Raw genomic sequence first — 17,372 nt, 5'->3', positions numbered from 1 at the left:
ACTTTTTGTGGATAATTTCATTCTCACGCAGAGAAAAAGAAAAAGATTTAGTTGTTATGGGAGATTCAAACATATTTTCAGAGATTATAGATTTTTCTTATGTAACAATGTCTGCAAGATGAATTCTCTGCTATCTGTTAAAAAAAATAACCTGTGAAGCCCGAAGCAGCAGAAACTGACTTTAAACACATTTTCAGTTTCTACAATAAAATAGCTGAAGCAAAATAAATGTTTGTTCTTACCTGTTACATACAGTTTAGTTCCAGAGCCAAAGATCTCCCCACAGTGAAACAGACTGATACAAAAACCTGTCTTCTGCTGAACGTGTCAGATGAAGTGAACGAGTCCAAAGTGTCATATTTCAGCTCCATGATGTGTTTCTTTCAGGTTCATATCAACATGACTGTCTCTTCTTCTGATGGATAAGATGGACGTGAGGTCACAGTGACCTTGACCTTTGACCTCAACCTTTGACCTTCCAGTCAGTTTATCGTTGATGTAGTGAACCTTTGTGCAACATGTGAAGAAACTACCTCCAGGCATTCATGACATATTATATTCACGAGGATGGGTCAAAGTGAGCTGACAGTGACCTTGACCTTTGACCTGTGACCCCAAAATCCTTGAGTACAGGTGCTGATTTTATCCAAATTTGAAGAAATTCCTTCAAAGCGTTCTGAAATTCATAGTGACAAGAATGGGATGACGGGATAGGAAAGACATGAGGTCACATTAACTTTGACCTTTGACCCTTGACCACCAAAATCAAGTTGTAATTCATCCTTTCGCCCGGTAAACGTTTGTACCAAGTTTGAAGAAGTTCTCTGGAGGCATTCTTGAGATATCGCGTTCACGTGTCGGTGAAGGAACCTGAAAACATAAAGACTCCCGTTATGGTTGTCGCTAAAAAATAAGATTTAAAGTACTTATATTTACAGAAGATGCAGCCTGTGTGTTCAATAATATAGTCACAGACTCTGATGTAAAACTACGTCACTTTTCTGACTCAGCACTTTTTATTTGACATTTTAACCCAACTAATGGTTCTTTAACTTCAGAAAATAAAAATGAGAACAAAAATATTGATCTTGAAAGCTGCTGAAAACCAAATGAAATAAATCTAAAATAAGTTCTGACAGCAGTAAAGAAAAACTTCCCTCAGCTCAGTCTGTTTGTGAGATGGAGGTGAAATGTGAACCTGAGCTGTGGTTTACTGCTCTCTTCCTGTCACAAACACTGTTTGACATCTGCTGGGTTTTGTTCAGGCTGCAGGGATCATTTCTCACTGTGGGTATCATACTTATAACAGGAGCAGTAGTAGGTGGCTGAATGATGGAGTTTAACGTTCTGGATCTGCAGCTCCCAGACGATCCCTTTATTCACTGCAGAGAAATCATCTTTCTGAGGATGATTGAACCCTGAATATATTTCTCCATCGCTCCTACGAATACCAAGAATCACTCTGAATGTTTCTGTTTCTTTCTTCTGGTACCAGAACACATAAACACCATCACACTGGTGAGTTTGTTCACAGCTGAATGAGACTTTGTCTCCAACTTTCCTGGTCAGAGTTAAATCATCCTGAATGAGCTCTGCTGCCATGGCAACCAGCGCTGTGGAGACACGGACGGACAGATGAAGGTCAGCGTGACGGCGTTAGTTAAAGGTGAAGTTTGCCGGCTCCCGATTGGCTGGAAAACACTCACCTGAACACAGACAGCACAGAGCAGCAGCCGGGAGGAAAAACATTTCGTTTCTTCGGTGCGGCGGCGTTTCCTTCTGGTGAACCTGGAGAGAAGTGACGCTCCGACGCAGCCGAGGACGAACGAGGACGAGCCGTGAGAGACCAGACGAGGGACACGTGGTTTCTAACAGGTCCTCAAAACCCTCCCATCAGCCCCTGCAGCACAAAGATAAGACTGCTGCTGCTGATTGACAGCTCGGCTGAAGCTGCTCGTGCGGTTTCATCGTCTGGATTTGAAAAAAAAAGAAAAAAAAATCTGGGTCACATGATGCAGAAACACTGAAAAACATTCAGGTTGGTGGTGAGTTTATAACACGGACTGTTATCTGATGTTTAAAATACAAAACTACAAATCCTCACAGCTCCTCAGAAACTGATTGAACTGATGGATTTAAATTTATTTAATGAAGTCAATTAAATTCTATTGATTTGAACTCTTTTCTCTCTTCTAACATCACAGATTTTGATCGTCATGTTGTTCACGTTGTTTCCACAAAACAAATATTTTCCCTCAGATTCAGTCCGACATGTTTCAAACTTTATAATCTGCTCTCACATTTTAAATAAAGTTCTGTTTTGATTTATGAGTTCGTGGAAACGAAGCCGTCAGAGATTCTGCTGGAAACAGAGTCGACTGCAGCTTCTTTTTTTTTTTGTCTCCTCCACCTTCCAGCTGATGTGAAATTCATCTCCAACGAGTCGTCTGGATCTCGTTGTACTTGCGGTGACTCGCCTCAAGATGGCGCCGCCTCTCTTTGCTTCTTTATTGAAGACACAGACGGCAACAAAAATTCTCCAGATGATAAAATATCAGTGTCGCTGCTCATTCTGTCAAATCCATCACATAAACCCAGCGGAAGTTTCAGCTGGAAGTTGTGAGGTTTTACATTTAAAGGGATAGTTTCCTCACAAATGTTCCATTAACGCTTGTTGACGCTACTGCCATCTGCTGGCGAACATTAACATCTATGAAGGTTATTTTTGTGTCTTCATTCTGCAAAAAAAAAAAAAAAAACAGATTTAAAAGCAAATTTCTGGCACTACAAACACAAATCAAGTTTTTAAGTAAAAAATATATATGAACTGAGAATAATTTTTTTTTTTTATCTTAATATTATTTAAATAAAATGACTAAAAGTAGTCCAACTACAAAGTTTATTATTTGTCTGAGGAATACAGCGATTTAGAAATAGATATAACATTAAAAAATAAATACAACAAAATGTGTCTTTTTACTTTTTATTATGAACGCGCCATAAAATCCCAAAGTGTAACTCGCCGCAACCATGGCAACGTTACACTTCCCCTTTTCTTTGTAAACGTTTTTCCACGCGTTCGCATCAGTGAAGACTTTTAATGTGACGTTTTCCAAAAACACTATTAGTGGAAAAAAAAAAGAAGAAAAAAAAGATGCAGGACTGTTAAAAGTAAAAATGCAATGAGCTTTCTGCTAAAGATTCCTCCACAATCAAGACAATCTTACACGGGTTGTGCAGTCTGATACAGATTGAAACCTGATTTAATAATAAAAAAATTAAAAATAAAAGTTGAATTAAAAAATAAAATAAATAACATTATGATTCATAAGCGCTTCCGGTAGAGAAAAAGTTCCCCGGGTCGCTACGACTTCTCCCCCGCGTGAGTCCTCGTGTGCTTTTTCAGGTGCGACGTCTGGGTGAAGCGTTTGCCGCAGGTGTCGCAGGCGTAGCGCTTGTCGCCCGTGTGGATCGTCATGTGCCGTTTCACGTGCGCCGTCTGCGTGAAGCGCTTCCCGCACGTTTGGCACGAGTACGGCTTCTCGCCCGCGTGGATCCTCCGATGTTTGTCCGTGTGGGACTTGTAGTCGAAGCGCTTTCCGCAAACGTCACATTTTAGAGGCTTTTTACCCGTTTGGGACGCGACCGACTCGTCTGCGTTGCTCCTGAGGCGTCTCTTCTTCGGCTTCATCTCGGCCTTTGCGCGCCGGCCTCCTTTTTGATCTCGGCTCTCGGCGACTAGAAAGCTGCGATCGCTGTCCGGTTCCGGGTCGCTGCGGTCGCTTTCCTCAAAAGTTGGAGTCCCCGTGAAGGTTTCCGTCTCCAGCTTCAGAACGAGCTGCTCTCCGTCCCGACCGAGTTCCTCCTCTTCCTCTTTGATCTGCGGAGGTTCTGGTTCCTCCTGGTCCAAACCGGAGTTCCTCTCCTCGTTCCAGAGCTGAAGGTCTGAGAGAAACTCCTCCTCCTCCTGACAGACATGTTGCTGTGGGACGTCTGGAGGGACGAAAAGACGCGAGAAAAAGATTATTAACGTAAAGACAGAAAAACACACAGTTGTTGTTGTTGTTCTGTAGTGCATGTTGATGTCAGTTTGTTTTTCTCACCTCTTCCACCTTCCAGCTGGCCAGAGGCCTTTTTGACATCAAATGATTTTTACTTCTAGTCTTAGACTAGAAAACGGTGTAACCGGGTAAAATAATCTTAGATTTACATTTTAAATCTAGTCGGTCTTGTTTTTAGCATGAAAGGATCATCTAGTTTCACCGGTTATCTCCTTGACTTACGGACATTCACGAGTCCCGTCTTGTACAACCAAACGTACCAGACGGCATATCGAAGAAGAACAAACTTAATACGAGTGTTTAGTCATTTTCTTACCTGAAAATACAAATAAAAGTAGCATCGATTGAGTATCTGTGTTTCTAACGTCCGTCCCAACGGTCTCGCTGGGTCGACTGGGTCGACCGAACTGTTGTAAAGGAGCACAGCGGCCTTCATTGAGATCTTGTTGACGCTACTGCCATCTGCTGGCGAACATTAACATCTATGAAGGGTATTTTTGTGTCTTTATTATGCAAGCAAATCAAATAATAGTTTTAAAAGCAAATTTCTGGCACTGCAATCACAAATCAAGTTTGTAAGGAAAACATATATAAACTGAGAATAAAATTATTGCATTGCCAACAAATTTGCTCTTAAAGTTTTGTTAGTTTTGGTCACAGATGAAGAATTTTGCTCGTGAAACTAGAATTCTTTTGGCTGCAAATTTAAAACCTTCACTCTCAAGTCAAAAGCATTGTTGAAGGTTAAGTTGGATGTAGTGGGCGGGGCCAACGCTGGAGACGGGAGTTTCTATTGGACAGACTGAATCTGGGGGAAAATATTTGTTTCGGATTTTAACTGCTTTCATTCAAAACTGGAACATTTGTGAGGAAACTATCCCTTTAAATGTGAAACCTCACAACTTCCAGCTGAAACTTCCGCTGGGTTTATGTGATGGATTTGACAGAATGAGCAGCGACACTGATATTTTATCATCAGGAGGATTTTTGTTGCCGTCTGTGTCTTCAATAAAGAAGCAAAGAGAGGCGGCGCCATCTTGAGGCGAGTCACCGCAAGTACAACGAGATCCAGACGACTCGTTGGAGATGAATTTCACATCAGCTGGAAGGTGGAGGAGACAAAAAAAAGAAGAAGCTGCAGTCGACTCTGTTTCCAGCAGAATCTCTGACGGCTTCGTTTCCACGAACTCATAAATCAAAGAAGAACTTTATTTAAAATGTGAGAGCAGATTATAAAGTTTGAAACATGTCGGACTGAATCCGATGGGAAATATTTATAATATGATATATGACAAACAATAAAAAGAATCAAAACAAAGAATATAATTTTTTTTTACTTCATTAAATTCATTTAAATCCATCAGTTCAATCAGTTTCTGAGGAGCTGTGAGGATTTGTAGTTTTGTATTTTAAACATCAGATAACAGTCCGTGTTATAAACTCACCACCAACCTGAATGTTTTTCAGTGTTTCTGCATCATGTGACCCAGATTTTTTTTTTCTTTTTTTTTCAAATCCAGACGATGAAACCGCACGAGCAGCTTCAGCCGAGCTGTCAATCAGCAGCAGCAGTCTTATCTTTGTGCTGCAGGGGCTGATGGGAGGGTTTTGAGGACCTGTTAGAAACCACGTGTCCCTCGTCTGGTCTCTCACGGCTCGTCCTCGTTCGTCCTCGGCTGCGTCGGAGCGTCACTTCTCTCCAGGTTCACCAGAAGGAAACGCCGCCGCACCGAAGAAACGAAATGTTTTTCCTCCCGGCTGCTGCTCTGTGCTGTCTGTGTTCAGGTGAGTGTTTTCCAGCCAATCGGGAGCCGGCAAACTTCACCTTTAACTAACGCCGTCACGCTGACCTTCATCTGTCCGTCCGTGTCTCCACAGCGCTGGTTGCCATGGCAGCAGAGCTCATTCAGGATGATTTAACTCTGACCAGGAAAGTTGGAGACAAAGTCTCATTCAGCTGTGGACAAACTCACCAGTGTGATAGTGTTTATGTGTACTGGTATCAGAAGAAAGAAACAGAAACATTCAGAGCGATTCTTGACCTTAATTGGGTCAATGGAGAAATATATTCAGGGTTCAATCATCCTCAGAAAGATGATTTCTCTTCAGTGAATAAAGAGAACGGCTGGGAGCTGCAGATCCAGAACGTTACACTCCATCATTCAGCCACCTACTACTGCTCCTGTTGGACGTCTGTTACCCACAGTGAGAAATGATCCCTGCAGCCTGAACAAAAACCAGCAGATGTCAAACAGTGTTTGTGACAGGAAGAGAGCAGTAAACCACAGCTCAGGTTCACATTTCACCTCCATCTCACAAACAGACTGAGCTGAGGGAAGTTTTTCTTTACTGCTGTCAGAACTTATTTTACATTTATTTCATTTTGTTTTCAGCAGCTTTCAAGATAAAAACAAGAGAAAGTTGATGGTAAAGTTGCATGAATTTGAATTATTGTTTTTAACTGGGACCTTTTTTTGAAGTACGACCATCACTTCCTTTGATAATCAGCAAACTGCACATCACAGAAATATTTTTGTTGTCATTTTTATTTTCTGAAATTAAAGAACCATTAGTTGGGTTAAAATGTCAAATAAAAAGTGCTGATTCAGAAAAGTGGCGTAGTTTTACATCAGAGTCTGTGACTATATTATTGAACACACAGGCTGCATCTTCTGTAAATATAAGTACTTTAAATCTTATTTTTTAGCGACAACCATAACGGGAGTCTTTATGTTTTCAGGTTCCTTCACCGACACGTGAACGCGATATCTCAAGAATGCCTCCAGAGAACTTCTTCAAACTTGGTACAAACGTTTACCGGGCGAAAGGATGAATTACAACTTGATTTTGGTGGTCAAGGGTCAAAGGTCAAAGTTAATGTGACCTCCTGTCTTTCCTATCCCGTCATCCCATTCTTGTCACCTTGAATTTCAGAACGCTTTGAAGGAATTTCTTAAAATTTGGATAAAATCAGCACCTGTACTCAAGGATTTTGGGGGTCAAGGGTCAAAGGTTAAGGTCACTGTCAGCTCACTTTGATCCATCCTCATCAATATAATATGTCATGAATGCCTGGAGGTAGTTTCTTCACATGTTACACAAAGTTTCACTACAACAACGATAAACTGACTGGAAGGTCAAAGGTCGAGGTCAAAGGTCAAGGTCACTGTGACCTCACGTCCATCTTATCCATCAGAAGAAGAGACAGTCATGTTGATATGAACCTGAAAGAAACACATCATGGAGCTGAAATATGACACTTTGGACTCGTTCACTTCATCTGACACGTTCAGCAGAAGACAGGTTTTTGTATCAGTCTGTTTCACTGTGGAAGGTTTGGATCTTTGGCTCTGGAACTAAACTGTATGTAACAGGTCAGAACAAACATTTATTTTGCTTCAGCTATTTTATTGTAGAAACTGAAAATGTGTTTAAAGTCAGTTTCTGCTGCTTCGGGCTTCACAGGTTATTTTTTTTTTACAGATAGCAGAGAATTTATCTTGCAGACATTGTTACATAAGAAAAAATCTATAATCTCTGAAAATATGTTTGAATCTCCCATAACAACTAAATCTTTTTCTTTTTCTCTGCGTGAGAATGAAATTATCCACAAAAAGTGATATTTTAGTTTTGGTAGGAATATTTAGTGTTTGATTATCTGCGTAGTTCTAAATCATCACTTGACTTTTGAAAACAAGATGAGATTTAAGGTAAATTCAATTTAATATTGTATTGTTCTTCTAAATGTGCACGAAAGTACACGTTTTAAATCATCGTGTCAGATAGTTAATGAATATCTTAATGAATATTAACTGTTTAATTATCTCAGTAGTTTTGTGTCATCTCTTGATGTTTTGGAAAAACAAGATATATTTTATTTATTATATATACATATATATATATATATATATATATATATATATGTGTGTATATATATAGTATTTTGTGTTAAGTTAAAATTTCGTTAAAAAAACAATTATGTAACAAAACTAAAAAAAGTAACATTTTTAATCAATCATCAATTAGTAGCTTCATTGTTCACATGAAATCCTGTTGTTAATAATAAAGTAAACATTTCTGTTAATTGTTTTGGACAGATAATTAATATCTTAATGAATATTAACTGTTTGATCATCTCAGTAGTTTTGAGTCATCTCTTGAAGTTTTGGAAAACCAATATTATACTTTATTTTAAGTTTGTTAATGTTTCATATTTTTAAAAATATTTTAAAGAAAACTATAGATATATATCAATTTTATCGCATAGTCAATAAATAGCTGAATTGTTAACAATAAATTCCTGTTAACTATTTGTTATATGAAGGTACAACTTTAACTTTAAAATACATCAACAAAAATGTAATTAATATATGTGCATATATATATTTGCAAATGTAAAAGGTGGTATTTAAATGAACACATTTTATTACTTGAATTTTCAATTTCAGAATAATGTCTTACATAACAGACTACTTAAAATTGTTGTAAAATATAATTATCTAAACTGTATTGGTGTTTTGATGTGTTTAACAGTTAAAGTTAATGGTGGTAAATATTTAAAGTGCAACACAATGTTTTAAATCAAATAACAATGTTTCTTTTATGAGAGACAACTACGGAAACTTTTATATTTACCTTTATATTGAAGAAATATTTTCCATTGATTTCATGTAAATTTAATTATATTTCATTAAGTTACATTAAAGTATTTGGTAAAATAATAACCGTGCAAATAAGTTGTAATATGATTTAATTTTTCAAACATTTTCAGTCTTCTACATGTGACACTTGAATACATGAAGTGATGATTGTGTCTGATATGAAGGTGAACACAGTATGTAGTGAACTTTGTGCTGTATTGATGAGTAGTTTCTTGATCAGAGTCCATGTAGTTTCCAGGATCAGACTGAATGCAGTGCTGGAAGCTGCTGTTGACTGTGTCACTGTGTGTCTGTGCTGCTTGTTGCTGCTGTCAAACTTCAGATAAGCCGGTGGTGAAGCCGGAGGTAATCATGTACCCAGCAGCATGCAGAGCCCACCTGGAGGGGAGGACCTTCCTGCTGTGTCTGGCCTCAGCCATGTTTCCTCCTGAGGTCCAGTTCTCCTGGAAAAGACAGAACAAGAACGACTCGCTGGAGGAGCTTCTCTCTTCTGAGGGAGAACAGCTGGAGCTCAGAGAGCCGGGACGCACCGCCTCCATCAGGGTGGTTGATCAGGATGATCTCCACACCTTTAAATACCACTGTTACGTCAAGCATGAGTGGGACACAGTGAAGAACCAGACAGAAGAAGGTAATGAAGGCTTGGTGACTGTGTTCAGCAGGGATTCAACTTCACGTGGAGACTCTGTCAAAGAGGACGGACATGTCTCACTGCAGCTCCAAACATCTGTCTCCATTTTATTTCAGAGGTTCCAGCTCCAGCAACCACCGATCCTCCAGAGACAGAACCAACAGACCCTCCATCTCTGCAGCAAGCTGACTGTAAGATCACCTGCTGTCGGTGTAGGGGTCATATTAAAGCTTGGTCAGGTCCTGAAGGGTCTTTGAGCTTTCAGTCAAACTGTAGTGGACACGTGTCTTCTTGTAAAACTGGTCGTCCCGCCAGTAAAAGTTAAAGCGATTAAAAAATGAATGATATTCTCAAGAAATGTATATATTTGAACAGACTGTGGAGAGATGAATGACCTGTCTGTCTGTCTTTCTGTCTGTCTGTCAGTGTCCTTCCAGTCTCTGTGCAGGGTGAAGCTGCTCTGCGTGTTGTACACAGTGCTGATAGTGAAGAGTCTGGTGTACTGCTGTGGACTTTCTCTGCTGACGAGCCTGAGAAACAAGAGACCGTCCACCAACTGAACACATGCTCGCTGACTGGTCATCTTAAATATAACTTTAATCAGTGTTCAGAAATTTTATTTTTGACGTGTGGTTGGTTTAAATGTGGACTTGGATAGAGTTGTGAAAATGTTTTTAAAAACTTAAAGTGTGACAAACAAAACGTGAAATTAAGCTGAATTTTTAGCTGCCTTGTTGGTATTTTAGCAGTTAACATTTCTTTCGTCTTGTTCTTACTTTTAAATATTGTAGGTTGTAGGTTCCTCTCATTTATTCAGTACAATATTCTCAATAAACTAACAAAAAAACATTATTGTTTCAGGTCTCTGCTTACAGTAATTTACCGTGATTGTACATAAATTCTCTCCCATCCAAAACTGAAGTAAAAAAAAGAGAAACGTTCAGGCTGATACGAATATCATTGTACAACTAAACACAAACCATTCCTGTACTATTTTAGATAAACATGAACGTGCAGGTTTTTTTTATCTAAACAAGCAGGTGTGTGAGATCCAGCTGGTTCAGGTCTGCATTTCCTGATCATTTATTTTGTGTATGAATCATTTTGTTTTAACTTGTGTCAGTGTCAAAGTAAACCTCTACGCCAGGGGTGTCAAACATACGGCCCGCGGGCCGGATCCGGCCCACCAGCGGGTCCAGCTCGGCCCGCCGGATGACTTTGCTAAGTGTGAAAATTACAGAAAGACGTAAATTGCATTTCTATGAGAATATGGAGGTTTATGAGTATAAACGTTGTGTTATTTTTGTTTTAATCGATCCAGTAATTGCTTCAAAAACAGCGTAAATGCGACGTCTGCTCCGGAGGAAGAAGCGCTCGGTGCCACAGGCAGCAGCGCTCGCTGCTCGCTTTGTGACGCGTTTGACGTCAAACGCGTCACAAAGCGAGGGAACCTGCAGAGGAGAGCCGGGGCAGATAAACAGTGGGCTGATGTCTGAGTTTTTGGTCTTTATGTTTGTAGTTTATTGTAGAAAGACCTTAAAACAAGGTTTATCATCCAAAAACCTTCACCAATGATTTAAACAAAGAGAAATATTGTTGTTGTGTATGCGTTATTATGCTATGATTTTACTGGTCTGGCCCACTTGAGATCAAAGTGGGCAGTATGTGGCCCCTTAACTAAAATGAGTTTGACACCCCTGCTCTACGCTGATGACACTGTTGTTTACACACATGAACATACAGCAGATTGAGCTGCTCTGAAGCTACAAATGCTCAAAAACAACAATCATGCAGCTTTTTGATAAATCAGGGCTGAAGTCTGAATGCTGAAGAAATGAAGGGCGTGTTTATTAGTAGTAGAGAATCAGTTTAATTCCCAGTAGGTTGGTGTGTCAGTGGAACTTATGAGGTGAATTTGTTTAAAGTTGACAACCGAAAGTGCACTTTGATGTTCCTCTTACTGGGTCAATTAATTCATGAATCTTAATCACTCATTGATAGCGATAACTTGAATTAGAGTAGATTGAGTTTAATTTTCTCGTGTTGCATTTTCTTTCTTTGTAAATTTCTCCTTTTTTTTGTTTTTGTTTTGTTGTATATTCATGTGATTCAGCTCGGACAGCGGGGTCATTTAATTTTTGTATACGTGTACGTTCTCTCCTGTTCTGCTGATTCATAATTTAACTATAAAAAGGTGTAAAAACCTCCAGGTCATTTTGTGATGTACCGAAGTACTTCTGCATTAATGTCAAGTGTAAAACTAACGTGCCCCGAGCTTCAGGTGGGCGATGACGTTCAGTTTCAACTCTTGGCAGACGGGGGGCGCAGTGGAAAAAGTTATTTCGAGTAAAGAAGGAAGACCAACGACAGAGAGGGGAGCTCATAACAGCTGCAGATATGAATCTGTTCTCTGTGGTTAGAAAAACCAAAAAAAAACTGTTGACTGCTAATGAAAACTTCCTTTCCTGCAGCAGACGGGCTGCGGGGGTTTCTGCTCTGCAGCCTCCACATTGTGGGTTTAATAAGACGTCGACAGTTACAACCGTTCACTCCGGTGGAAGAATGATTCCAGGAAGGAGCTGTGTTATTCATCGAAGAGAGAAACAGCTCAAACCGTAAATTGAGATCAGAGAAATGAACTTTGACAGAGTAAAAGCAGAGACCATAAACTTCCTGCTCTCTTTTTATGACCCGATATTTACAGTGTTTTTAGTCTGATAGAAATGACAAGAAAAAGTCTAAAAATGAACCTTGGAGAATAATAGTGACGGATCTTGGAGTGAGGTATTGGTGACATGGCATTTTTGCTAATGTCAAACCTGTTAATAAGGTTATGCTATTAATACAAAGAGCAACAGCGCACAAACCACAGAGATAGAAACACAAACCACAGAGACAAACAAGTCATGACGTTTCACACGTTAACAAAACCTGTAACTTGTTCGGTGTTGGTTCACTTCAGGTCTCATTATTTTAGGTGCTATAAAAATAAAGAAATTTACCCGTCAGAAGAGTTTGTACATGTTAGTGAATTTAATCCAATAAAATGTAATTAATTCACCTCACTACACACATTGACCCACTTCTCTCCAGGAAATTTATGTTAAATTTTACCATTGTACCCGTCTGTGTTTCACTCATGACGTGTCACATGATTCTGGCATTATAATATATCTTTAAGCTTATTAAGTAATTTTTGCTTCATTTGGGATCAATGATACACTGATGTGATTTTATATCTGATCTGTATTCACTGAAACGAAGAGATTGGCTGACTGTGGCCTCGATAATAAACTGGGGTTCCAGAAATCACAGCCCACCACTGAAGTGACTGGTCAAATCACTACTGAGTCCAGAGGTTCCAGTGAAAGAACTTTTATTCAACTTAGTTAGTCACCCAGAACGGAGGGGGTTTGCTCACATTTGTGGGTTAGTGTGTTTGTGTGGTTCTGAAACAGAAGAAGAACACACAACGTAAGAATAATGTAACTTAATAAAGAATAAGTTAATGGCAACTCGACGCCGTGTGGCATAACTAACACAAAGTGTTCACATCGATTCAAGGAAGAAAAACACAGTCAGAATACTTGAAACAATGAGACTCAGGAACACATATCATACGTCAGTGATGAACTAAACAAGATCTCAACAGAGCGCTGAAGAAAGCATGCAGTGTTAATTAAGCCACGTGTGCAGAATGAATGGATGCTGCATTGCGCTAGCACTCGGCATTACAGGCTACAACAAACAACATGATTAAGGACGACTACTAGTGATGTTACGAGATGTGCCGACGCTTCGAAGCGTGTCGAGTAACGGAGGGGGCGTTTCCTCGAAGCGCGTGTCGAGGCTTGCTTCATTTAGGGGAGGAGCCAAAAATGATGACCTCCGAAGCCTCGCTGCCCGGCTGTACCACGTGACTGCTTCGGGAAGTGGTTCAGATTTTGCCGGGAGGTTTGACAGCAATATAAACCCCTCAGGCTCCGTTCAAAATGTGGGTTGTTGGTGGAGAGTTGAGGTCAGTTGAGAGTTTGGATAGTTTGGAGAGTTTAGAGAGAGAGAGATAGTTTGGAGAAGTTAGAGAGAGAGATAGTTTGGAGATTTAGGAGAGTGAGGAGAGAAGGAGGTGATAACATGGAGCCAGCTAGGAAGAGGAGGATTTCCCCTGTGTGGGAACACTTTGATTTAATAACTCCTAATAAGCTAAATCTAACTCTATTTCAGACACATTAGGTTTGCTTATCAAGAACTGTATTTTTCACAGTTTCTTATTTTATTCAAAGGTGAGGTGTTTATTGTGCTCCAAGGAGTTGGGGTACAATAACAACACCTCATCCATGCTGAGGCGTTACCGTGCCTTGCATGAGAATAAGGAGGAAACTGGAGCTTCACCCAGCCAAGGTAAGTCATTACAGTATTACAAATGCACCGTCACAATTTTTCCCTGTTCACTTTTGTTTATTGTGTACATAAAGACAGGTAACAGACACTGTATTTATTCTCTTTTAACCAGCCACCAGAAAACAAGAGCTGGATGAAGCCCTTGTCTCCATGGTAGTGAAGGACACACAGTCCTTCAGTATTGTGGATGATGTTGGATTCAGGGCATTTGTGTCCAAACTGGATCCTAATTATGTTCTCCCTACAAGGCAGGTATGTATGGCTGCATGCATGAAACAAATGAGTACTTTATTGTGTCTCACAGTTCAGCACTATATATTTTTTCCTTTAGGCTCTGAAGGCCACGGTGGAGGCCAAGTATGAGTCAGCTAAGGAGAAGGCTAAAGTGGAAAAGGTGGCTGCTGTTAGCTTTACTTCTGACATGTGGACATCCATCAATATGGATGCCTACCTGGCTGTAACATGCCATTTTGTGGGTGAGAAAACCACACTCAGTTCAGTGCTGTTAGGAGTGCAGGCATTCCCCCAATCACACACTGCTGAAAATATAGCTCGTGTGAAAGCCTCCCTGATGGAGGAATGGGGAATCGCTAATAAGGTGACATGTATGGTCACTGATGGTGCTCCCAATATGGTTGCCTGTGTGAGAGAGCTGAAGCTTCGGCACCATATTTGCATTGCACACACACTGAATCTGATAGTGAAGAAGGCACTTGACCAGCAGCCTGCGCTCTCTGGCATCCGGGCCAAAGCACGGAAGCTGGTTGGCTTCTTTAGAAGCAGCACCACTGCTAAGGTATGCTCTTTCCCTTTATTTCAATTTCTAATAACGCTAATAGTTTGTCTGTGTTCCTACTGCAGTGATTTAATGGCCTACTCATCTGCATCTTTAAAGGAGAAGCTTACACAAGTGCAACTTCATCTGGGGATGGCAAACATGAAGCCAATGCAAGAAGTGGAGACCAGATGGAGCAGCACATATTTGATGCTGCAACGTTTGGTGGAGCAAAGGGAGCCAGTAGGAGCAGCGTTAGCTGGGTTACAACATGACATCCCCTTCCTAACATCAGAAGAGTTCAACATTGTTGGAGGGTGCTTTTCTTTGCTGTCTCCCTTCTATGATGCCACCGTAGAGCTGTCGGCAGAGGAAAATGTGTCTGTCTCCAAAGTTGTCCCCCTCGTGAAGATGCTGGAGCACACCCTTCAGGAGGAAATAACAAAGCCGGCACCTGCAGCAGCGTTGGAAATGGGAGACCAGCTCATCAGGCAACTCCGGGAGAAGCTGTACACTTTGCAGTCGACGAGCATCGTGTCTCTTGCTACCCTCCTGGACCCCCGATTTAAAGCAATAGGATTTTTCAGCCAAACAAAAGCCACCGAAGCAATAAAACGACTGACCTCCGAGTGTGCCACCATTATACGGTCAACACAAAGCAGAGAGGAAATCCCCCAGGCTTCCACCTCTCATGATGTCACAGGAGGTAATCTATTATTTTACATTTTGAGATCAATTATTCCTATGAGAACACTTAGTAACATGATCTGTGGTTTCCTCTTAGGTAGCAAACTGTGGCATCCTTTAGACACCAGCGTCATGGAGGCACGGAAGACTCAAAATGTGACAGCAGATGCCACTGTGGAGGTCCAGCACTACCTTTCAGAGCCAAATATAAACAGGCTGGAAAACCCTCTGGAGTACTGGGAGAGGCAAAAATTACTGTATCCAAATTTATACAGACTTGCTCTTGCGTTTTTGTGCACGCCAGCATCTTCTGTACCCTGTGAAAGGGTGTTTTCAAAGGCCGGAGAGGTTGTGTTAAAAAAAAGGAATCGTTTAAAACCAAAAACTGTTGAGAAACTGTTATTTCTGAATAAAAATGAATAAAATGTCCCCTGTCCTGTACATCATTGTCCAAGTTACACAAGCATATTCAGTCCCCTCTTCCTAGTTCCACAAGCACTTCCACTGTCCTCTGCCTGCTTAAGCCCATGCCATTTTCCTAAAGTGACAGAAAAACATTATTACACAACCTGCCATATCATCAGATACTACCATTTTGGGAAAATTTACACACACAGAATATATTCAAAAAATATTTTATTATGCACATATGTGATAATTTATGTACAGAAATTATTTGGTCATACATTTTTGTAATTCAGTCATTCCCAACAGCCATAACAGACACAAAAATTCAATGCATCACATTACGTGGTTCAGATACAGCTGCCTGTGATTATACACTTGGCCAGTAGGTGGTTTCGTGTGCACATGAAGCTTCGAGAAATGAACCCTTTCTCGAACCAATTGGCTGAAGTGGTTCGATGCCTCATGAGGCTTCATCTCACCATCACTACTTACATGTCAAAGGACGCACACATGAAGTCTTCAAACGCTGTAACACACATTCACGACTACCACCTCCAGCATATTGTTGCAGGGGAGAGCTGCCCTGCACAGGTGAGCTGGTTCACACATGAGCGGTGGAACGTACCACTCCGAGGGGGTGTGGCGGAATAGTCCAAGTGAGCCCGGCCTTTTCACCAGAAACACAAACCACAGAGACAAACAATTCATGACGTTTCACACGTTAACAAAACCTGTAACTTGTTCGGTGTTGGTTCACTTCAGGTCTCATTATTTTAGGTGCTATAAAAACATTGAAATTAACCCATCAAAAGAGTTTGTACATGTTAGTGAGTTTAATCCAATAAAATGTAATTAATTCACCTCACTACACACTTTGACCCACTTCTCTCCGGGAAATTTATGTTAAATTTTACCGCTGTAGCCGTCTGTGTTTCACTCATGACGTGTCACATGATTCTGGCATTATAATATTTCTTTAAGCTTATTAAGTAATTTTCGCTTCATTTGGGATCAATGCTACACTGATGTGATTTTGTATCTGATCTGTATTCACAGTGTAAATGGAAGTTACAAAGCTGCAGTAAATCTCAATTAAAGTAGGGTTCATGAGGTCGGTGTTTATTTTATGTTATAGAGTTTTTCTGATCTGAGTCAAAATCACAGTTTATCAAGACATTTTGAGAAAAGACCATAACGTACAAACATATTTTAAAACATTTATGGAAAGATCATATGTAATTAATGTTTTTAGATTGTAATTTTTAGTATATTTCAAATTAAGAAATTTATTGGAAATAGTGTTGTCAGTAGTTTCCTATAAAACATAATTGCCAGTTTGTGTTTCCCTTTTCTTGAAATGTGTTGCATGAATATATTAAATGAAACTAATTCATGAAAAGATTAAAACCACCCATCATGTTTTCATCCCCCTGCTGTTTGTTCACTCGTGTAAACAACAGTGTCATCAGCGTAGAGGTTTACATCCGCACTGTAATACAGTTATAAAAGATAATCTACAACCAAACCAAACGAACATCTGTATTTAACGTTGTTGACCGTGATGTTTATTTTTATTTGTATTCTTTTAGATTTTCTTCGGGACATTCTCTGAGAATGTATTAAATGTTATTTAAAATCAGAGTTAAACTATTGAGGCTGTGATTGTTCACAGTTTATATCATTGACAAAAATTCTTCTAAACTTAAGTTTATGAAGTCAGAAAATATAATTGATTTATTCCTAATTGA

At 40.0% G+C, this 17,372-nt stretch overlaps 3 protein-coding genes and 1 long non-coding RNA gene across 8 annotated transcripts in view; 2 read left to right on the top strand and 2 right to left on the bottom strand.

The window, feature by feature from the left end:
- Positions 1-17,372, bottom strand: part of LOC138210754 (immunoglobulin lambda-1 light chain-like) — a 91,397-nt gene that overhangs the window by 68,639 nt on the left and 5,386 nt on the right. The window lies entirely within an intron of this gene.
- Positions 3,365-4,240, bottom strand: LOC138210849 (zinc finger protein 233-like). The gene has a single exon (XM_069170187.1). The coding sequence runs from the start codon at positions 4,076-4,078 to the stop codon at positions 3,365-3,367; it is 714 nt and encodes a 237-aa protein (XP_069026288.1). The 5' UTR covers positions 4,079-4,240.
- LOC138210785 (uncharacterized) lies at positions 4,988-6,031 on the top strand. 2 transcript variants are annotated; one of them, XR_011179281.1, is made up of 3 exons: positions 4,988-5,170; positions 5,582-5,846; positions 5,940-6,031. It is a non-coding gene; the product is annotated as an uncharacterized lncRNA (long non-coding RNA). The 2 variants fall into 2 exon arrangements; XR_011179280.1 differs by having other exon boundaries at positions 4,990-5,103.
- LOC138210765 (immunoglobulin lambda-like polypeptide 5) lies at positions 6,685-10,221 on the top strand. Its single transcript, XM_069170075.1, has 4 exons — positions 6,685-7,435; positions 9,045-9,353; positions 9,470-9,544; positions 9,780-10,221. Exons 1-4 carry the CDS (start codon positions 7,315-7,317, stop codon positions 9,911-9,913), a joined length of 639 nt encoding a protein of 212 aa, XP_069026176.1. The 5' UTR covers positions 6,685-7,314; the 3' UTR covers positions 9,914-10,221.

Source organism: Embiotoca jacksoni, unplaced genomic scaffold, assembly GCF_022577435.1.
Source record: "Embiotoca jacksoni isolate LCO1_2020_lvr unplaced genomic scaffold, fEmbJac1.0.p SCAF_48, whole genome shotgun sequence".
NCBI classification, from domain to species: Eukaryota; Metazoa; Chordata; class Actinopteri; family Embiotocidae; genus Embiotoca; species Embiotoca jacksoni.
Note: the sequence above shows the minus strand (reverse complement) of the source record. Positions and strands in the feature narration are given on the sequence as shown.